Source organism: Nomascus leucogenys, chromosome 22a, assembly GCF_006542625.1.
Source record: "Nomascus leucogenys isolate Asia chromosome 22a, Asia_NLE_v1, whole genome shotgun sequence".
NCBI lineage: Eukaryota > Metazoa > Chordata > Mammalia > Primates > Hylobatidae > Nomascus > Nomascus leucogenys.
The window spans coordinates 53,965,192-53,971,933 of NC_044402.1; the positions used below are offsets into that span (position 1 = coordinate 53,965,192).

The 6,742-nt window shown below is 47.5% G+C and overlaps 1 protein-coding gene across 2 annotated transcripts; it reads right to left on the bottom strand.

Annotated features, from left to right (window-relative positions):
- Positions 1 to 1,695: 1,695 nt before the first annotated feature.
- On the bottom strand, positions 1,696 to 6,279 carry LOC100606472 (HLA class II histocompatibility antigen, DM alpha chain). Of its 2 annotated transcripts, none has more exons than XM_003272159.4 (5): positions 6,117 to 6,279; positions 3,670 to 3,954; positions 2,759 to 3,037; positions 2,399 to 2,527; positions 1,696 to 1,951 (listed from the first exon to the last, which is right to left on the bottom strand). In XM_003272159.4, exons 1-5 carry the CDS (start codon positions 6,202 to 6,204, stop codon positions 1,947 to 1,949), a joined length of 786 nt encoding a protein of 261 aa, XP_003272207.1. In that variant the 5' UTR covers positions 6,205 to 6,279; the 3' UTR covers positions 1,696 to 1,946. The 2 variants fall into 2 exon arrangements, with proteins under 2 accessions (XP_003272207.1, XP_012358686.1); XM_012503232.1 differs by having other exon boundaries at positions 1,698 to 1,951; positions 2,759 to 2,935; positions 6,117 to 6,277.
- Positions 6,280 to 6,742: the final 463 nt, after the last annotated feature.

The following is a 6,742-nucleotide window of genomic DNA, read 5'->3' on the forward strand; positions in this document are numbered from 1 at the left end:
TTTTTTATTAGAAAAGGGGCACTAGACTAGAGAGGATACTGAGTGCTTCTAGAGTACTTAAATAACAGTATCATACAAGCTTTGATCAGAGAGCATCTAATCTAAGCCCATCATTTTACAAATGAGGACTTTGAGGCCCAGAGAGGGGAAGCGACTTGTCTAAAGTCACACAGCATAATAAAGCACTTTTAAGGGCTTGCCTGACAGGAAATATCTAGAAAAGTTGGAAAACAGAGAGACAAAGAAATTAGGAAGAACTAGAAAGCACCACATCTAGAATTAGTAACGTGAGAATAAAAAGAAAAACATCTAAAATGGAGAAAATACAATACTTGAAGCTAGTATTAAGGTATATTTCAGAAAAGAGAAAGAAGTCTATGAGGCAACTAAGTTCTCCTCTGAAGATCAAGACACATAATGATAAGGTTAGGTTATTGAGCACATTTTCTATGTGCCGAACACGATTTTAAGCATTCTATAGATATTAACTTATTTAAGCTTCATAGCATGAGGATATGCTGCCTTATTTCCTATATTAATTTTTTCACTCAACTAGTTTATAATTTCTGTAATTCAGGGATCATAAACAGTTTACATTCCCACCAACAGACCAAGATATTATAGTTCACATTTCCCTTTATCCTCGCTAATACTTATTTGACTTTCAAATGTTGGCAACATGGTGGGTGTAGAGTGGTAAGGTGGACACCACTGTTATCATCATCCTTTTACAGAAAATGATACCAAAGCACAAGTTAAGTAACTTGCCCAAGGGCTCACAGCTAAACGCTGACAGTTACGATTGAATCCCCAGCAGTCAGGTTCCAGAGCCCATGCTTCTTAACCAGTACACATGATGCTGTTAGAAATGAGATGGTTCAGAGACAGTGTCAACTTCTCTTAGGGAGAATTTAGTATTTTTCTTTTAGATTAGACTCTAGTACAATGCCAAGAACAGAAACTTCCTCATCAAGTAATTGCCCTCTCAACTTTACTGCCACCCTGTCATCCAAAGCAACTCCCAGACCCTAAGGAATGCAAGAAAGCAAGCATATACAAAGCAATTTACCACCAGTGGTCATGTGCTGCCACCTTTCATTATCTGCCCAGGATAGCACCTGTGCAGTTCTCCTTGGACAGTTCACTCAGGCCAAGGAACAGATTGTCAGGAAAGACATGTGAATTATTTGCCCTTCCAGGCTGTTTTCACTTCATGTTAGGGGCTTCATGATACTGTTTTCCCAGAACTGACATGACTGATTGGAATAGCACCTGGGGGCTTATTCTTCCCATCCCTGAGCTTCTGTTTCCCCGTTATGGTGAGGGATGAAGGGAGTTATATGTTCCTCAGGGCAGCCTATATGAGACATAAACATTTTCACAAACAGTAAAATACACACACACACACACACATGCACAAGCAGCTTCCTTAACCATTTTGTAAGCAGATTATTAGAAAATAACTCTGCCTTCGTTTCTCACATATTTTGCACAAACCGATAGAAGGAAAAACATCATGTACCGCCAAGACCAGGGAATAAGAGCTCAGCTGGCAAATCAGGGGTTTTCCCTATTTCCCTCCCTAACAAGGGCAAGCTGTGTTCAGGTTAAGGCATGCCGAATTTGAAACGACAACCCACTCAAGTTGAGATATCCAGAAACAAATACCATGAGTTAAGAAAGAAGCCACACTAATATAAACAAATGAGATTTATTGCCTTGTGGGGGGAAGGGATGTGGTTGTGATAGGCAGGCCACTCTGGGATCCCTGGGATGCAAGCCCAGGGACAGCAGAGTCCCCAGGTGGGAAATCTACACACACACCCCAGGGATGTCCCAGAGACTTCTTCTACCCTAAGAAGAGATCCAGGGCAGGATGTGAGAAATCTGAGCATCCTCTGTTTGGATGGCCGAAGCTGTTGGCATCAAACTCTGGTCTGGAAGAATCAGTCTAGGGAGAGACAGGGATGGAGGAAAGGCATCAGGGGATCCCTCCTCCTCCTCCTCCTCCTCCTCCTCCTCCCCCTCCTCCTCCCCCTTCCTCCTCCTCCTCCTCTTCCTCCTCCTCCTCCTTCTCCCCAAAGGCCTTGCTCGCCCTGCCTGCACCACATCCTGCAGAAGTTGATCTCTCCTTGTTCCCCAATCATCTCCAAGCACCCTTCCTACAGCACCCCATGATTCCTTTTTTCACTCAAAGCAATTCTTGTAACCCATAACTGTGTGTGTGTAACTGGGTCCCCAACTGGGAAGATGTGCCCCCATGGTGCTGGATACAGGCCCCCACACCCAAGGGCCTGAAGATCGCTATATGTCCCCCCATGCCACAAAATAATCCTGACATATGCACACATGCACCACATGGCTCCCACGGGCTCACCCGCCCCTCCAGATGACATACCACCTGAGCAAGGCTTCCGGAAGTAGATGATGAGAACAATGCCCACAATGATGCCCAGCACACCCAGGCCAAAGGCCACGCCACACAGCACATTCTCCAGCAGATCTGAGGGCAGTGCGTTCCGGGGCACTGGAGGAAATAAGGAGTGGCTCAGCCTGGGGACCTAGTTAGGGAGCCTCCCACCCAGGGGAATGACGTGGGTGTCTGGGATGACATGGGAGAAACTGTGGCATGGGAGACTGGGATGGGCTTAGGGTAGGAATGGATTAAACAAGGTACCAGTGGAGAAAGAAGGCTCCTCCCATGGATCTATCCCTTTTTGCCTCCAAAAGGACCAGAATTCCGGGGAGAAAGCCTCACCCCAATAGGCAATTGCTGTGTAGCCGTCAATTTCGTGAGTCACAATGCAGGAGAAAATGTCAGAAGGTTCTGGTGTAACGTTTAAGTAAGAAAAGGCCTGGAAGCTGAGTCCATCGACAGCTGAGACAAAAGTAGGCCCAAATCCTTCCACAGGGATGGAATGATGCTGCCAGTTCACTGTCAGCATGGGTGGGAAGAGATTACTGACAAAACAGACCAAAGTGTTGGGCTTGCCAAACTCCAGGGGCTTCAGCGTGAACACTTCAGTGATAGGAAACCCTGGTGGGGGGATTGAGGTGTGGGAGGAAAAAGAGACTAGTTTAGATGGTATCTCTGTGTTTGGAGAGGCCATGGCATATGGAGGGGAGGGCAGAGAAGAACACAGTGGGTCAGGCTTTGGGAGACAGAGATGAGGGAGGAGCTGGCCTCTGAAGGGAGGTCTTCTTCCAGGCAAGGACTGCAGCTAGACCTAGAAGCAGAGCCAGATCCAGGCTACTCTGGACCCCTCCACCATGACTTCCTTCAGCACTGCCTGTCTAGAGCTCACGTTGATGTCTAACCATGCACTGTCTTCTCACTAAGACATAGTCACATCATCAGATATTTCCACTCTTCCCATCCATCTTGCTGGGCATAGTAGCACAAGTGTTAATATTCAGTAGGTATCAATTGGTACCTGTTGAATTCATCACATTCAATACATAGTTCTGAATGCCTACTACATGCTAGGTACTTCTGCCCACCAAAAAAACACAGGGTGCAGACCAAGGCTGGTGGAAAAATTAAGGTGATGAAGAGAATCAGAAGGTATTTGAGATGGGGAGCTGGTATCAAGGGGAATTATTCAGTGTACAGATCAATGAGGTTAAGAATGCAGCCCTCCTCCCTTCACTCCCCAGAAAACTCCTGACCTCTGGACACCGGGATTTTCCCATCAAGTTGTGGCCCTATTTGCTGGATCATCGACTCGCAGAACTCTTTGTCAAATAAAATGGCAGGAGCGTCTCCCTGTTCCTGAGCCCAGTCAGCAAATTCGGGCAGGCGAGGCACCCGAGTGTTCTGGGAAAAGTCGAAGAAGAAAAGCTGGTCCTCGTCGTAGGCCTCAGAGAGTCCCACACTGGGACTCCCATCCTGGCAGTACACTGTGTGCAGGAACGTGTGGTTTCGCAGGTCATCTCGCCACACTGGAGTAGGAGCTGCAAAGGACCCAGGGTGAGGTTCAGGGAAGCGGGAGCCTTCTCCTCCAACTTAAAAAACAGCAAGGTGGGGCTAGGCGCAGTGGCTTATGCCTGTAATCCCAGCACTTTGGGAGGCCAAGGCGGGCAGATCACAAGGTCAGGAGTTTGAGACCAGCCTGGCCAGCATGGTGATACTCTGTCTCTACTAAAAATACAAAAAAGTAGCTGGGCATGTTGGCATGCACCTGTAGTCCCAGCTACTCGGGAGGCTGAGGGAGGAGAATTGCTTGAACCAGGGAGGCAGAGGTTGCAGGGAGCTAAGATCAAGCCACTGCACTCGAGCCTGGATGACAGAGTGAGACTCTGTCTCAAAACAAAACAACAACAACAACAAAAAAAACAAGCAAGGCCTGCTTCGAGGAGCGTGGGCTGAGGTGAGACCCTTTCCTGTGTCTGTTATTTAGACTCCCCCCCCAAAGGGGGTGAAGAACAAATTATGGCATCTCTCCAAGCTTCCCCTGCCTATAAAAAGGCCAGTTGGCAAAAGTAAAGAGTTCTACTTTCTAAAGTGACAGATTCAGGCCAGGCATGGTGGCTCATGCCTGTAATCCCAGTACTTTGGGAGGCTGAGGCAGGCGGATTGCTTGAGCCCAGGAGTTCAAGACCAACCTGGGCAACACAGCGAGCCCCTGTCTCTACAAAAAATACAAAAACTTAGCCAGGTGTGGTGGCAAACACCTGTGGTCTCAGCTACTCTGGAGGCTGAGGCAGGAGGATTGCTTGTGCCTAGGAGGTTGGGGCTGCAGTGAGCCGTGATTGTGCCACCGGACTCCAGCCCAGGTGACAGAACGAGCCCGTCTCAAAAAATATATATATAAAGGCTGGGCGTGGTGGCTCCAGCTTGTAATCACTTTGGGAGGCCGAGGCGGGTGGATCACCTGAGGTCAGGAGTTTGAGACCAGCCTGGCAAACATGATGAAACCCCATCTCTACTAAAAATACAAAAATCAGCTGGGTGTGGTGGCGCATGCCTGTAATCCCAGCTACTCGGGAGGCTGAGGCAGGAGAGTCTCTTGAACCCCAGAGGCAGGGGTTGCAGTGAGCTGAGATCGCATCACTGAACTCTAGCCTGGGTGACAGAGCGAGACGCCGTGTCAAAAAAAATAAATTAAATAAATCAAATAAAAATTTTAAAAATGTATATATATAAAATAAAGTGACAGATTCAGAGTCACTCTTCATTGTGTGTTTGTGAGCTGCACAAAGACACCTAGCCAAAGAAGCAAGTGAAAGCCTGCATTCTGCTCACCATGCCATACATCCTGGCATAGGGCTGTATCCTCCCAAAGGGGATTCCTTTGTCTAATTCACACCAGGCCACTGTATTGACTAGAGAAGGCCATGGATGGGTTTCTCACTCTTAGAAGGGAAAGAGGAGGAATGGCTACAGCTTCCCCAAGCCATAGATGGGACTGCCTCCCACTACCCCCAGACACAAATGGTAAATTGGAAAACCAGTATCCAGACATTTCTTCAGCCGCTTCATTGGCACCAAGCCTCTCTCAAAATGTCTTCTGTTCCTTAACCTACCAGGCCTCCCAAAGACAGCACTGAGAGAAGTGATCCCATAACTGCATAAAATAATCCCTTTTCTTTGAAGCTCTTGGCAGGAATCGCTCAGCCAGCAGGAAACCTTTAACCCAATACCCAGAAAAACAGACATTTGGAGGAAGAGGGATCTTCCAGATTATTCTTCCATTCTGCCCCATCCTCTACAGAGAAGGAAACTAAGAGACTTTCAAGAATCACAAGATAAGTTAATGATAGAAAGCAGAATAGAATCTTGAGTGGAGGAGTGAAAATAACATTCACTTTGTTCAAATCCCAGCTCTACCACTTTCCAATGGTGTGAACTTGCACAAATAACTCTGAGTCTCATTTTCTTCATTTGTAAAATGGAGAGAACAATCTCCGCTTCAAGAGATTGTCTTAAATGGAACATGTAAAGCATCTCTGATATCATTTACCAACCACACATAGTAGCTGTCTTTGCCTACTCCCCTGTTATTTCCACTGCCTCATAAGACTTCCCACCACTCACAAAGCACAGCGCTTTTCCTCACAAACACTGAGTGAGCTCCCTAGGTTCAGGATGGAAGTAAATGGGAGTACCATCTTACCTTCAGGGACGGCCCAGGAGTGGGGTAGCAGCCACAGAAGTGGTAGCATCTGTAGCAGCGCAACTCCTTGGTTCTGTTCATGACCCATACCTTCTCCCCACACAGTAGGTAGGAGCTACCAACCCAGCCAACCCAGCTTCCCCAACTCCCTCCCCCAGAGGGTGGTCTTAGATCATGTTTTGCCAGATCATTTCCAATAGGTGCCCTTGTCATTTTGTCTAAACCAATCAGAGAAGCGTAGGGTTTAACATCATCAGTCACTAGGGAGATGTCTGGGGCTAGCAACCTCCTGAAGACTTGGCTGTTTGACCAGGGCAGAGTATGGCATGTAACTGGGCTGGGAAGCCCAGTGGAGGAATGTTGCTTCCTGGTGGAGTTCCCTCTTTGGTTTCAAGCTGTCAGTCTCAGTCTGTAAGCGACCAGCTGGCTCTTCAGAGCAGTGCCACCTCCTGGCAGAATGCTGCAGTGGGGAACCGCATCTTCCCCAAGTAAACCCCCAGGGCTCTTAGGACCCTGCCTTCTCCTCCCTCCTGGCTCTTCCTCTTTCTCAAAAAAAAAACTCATTCTCCTTCAGGCATTAGCTCTAATTCATTTGGCAGACATACATTGAAAATACAAGAAATTCT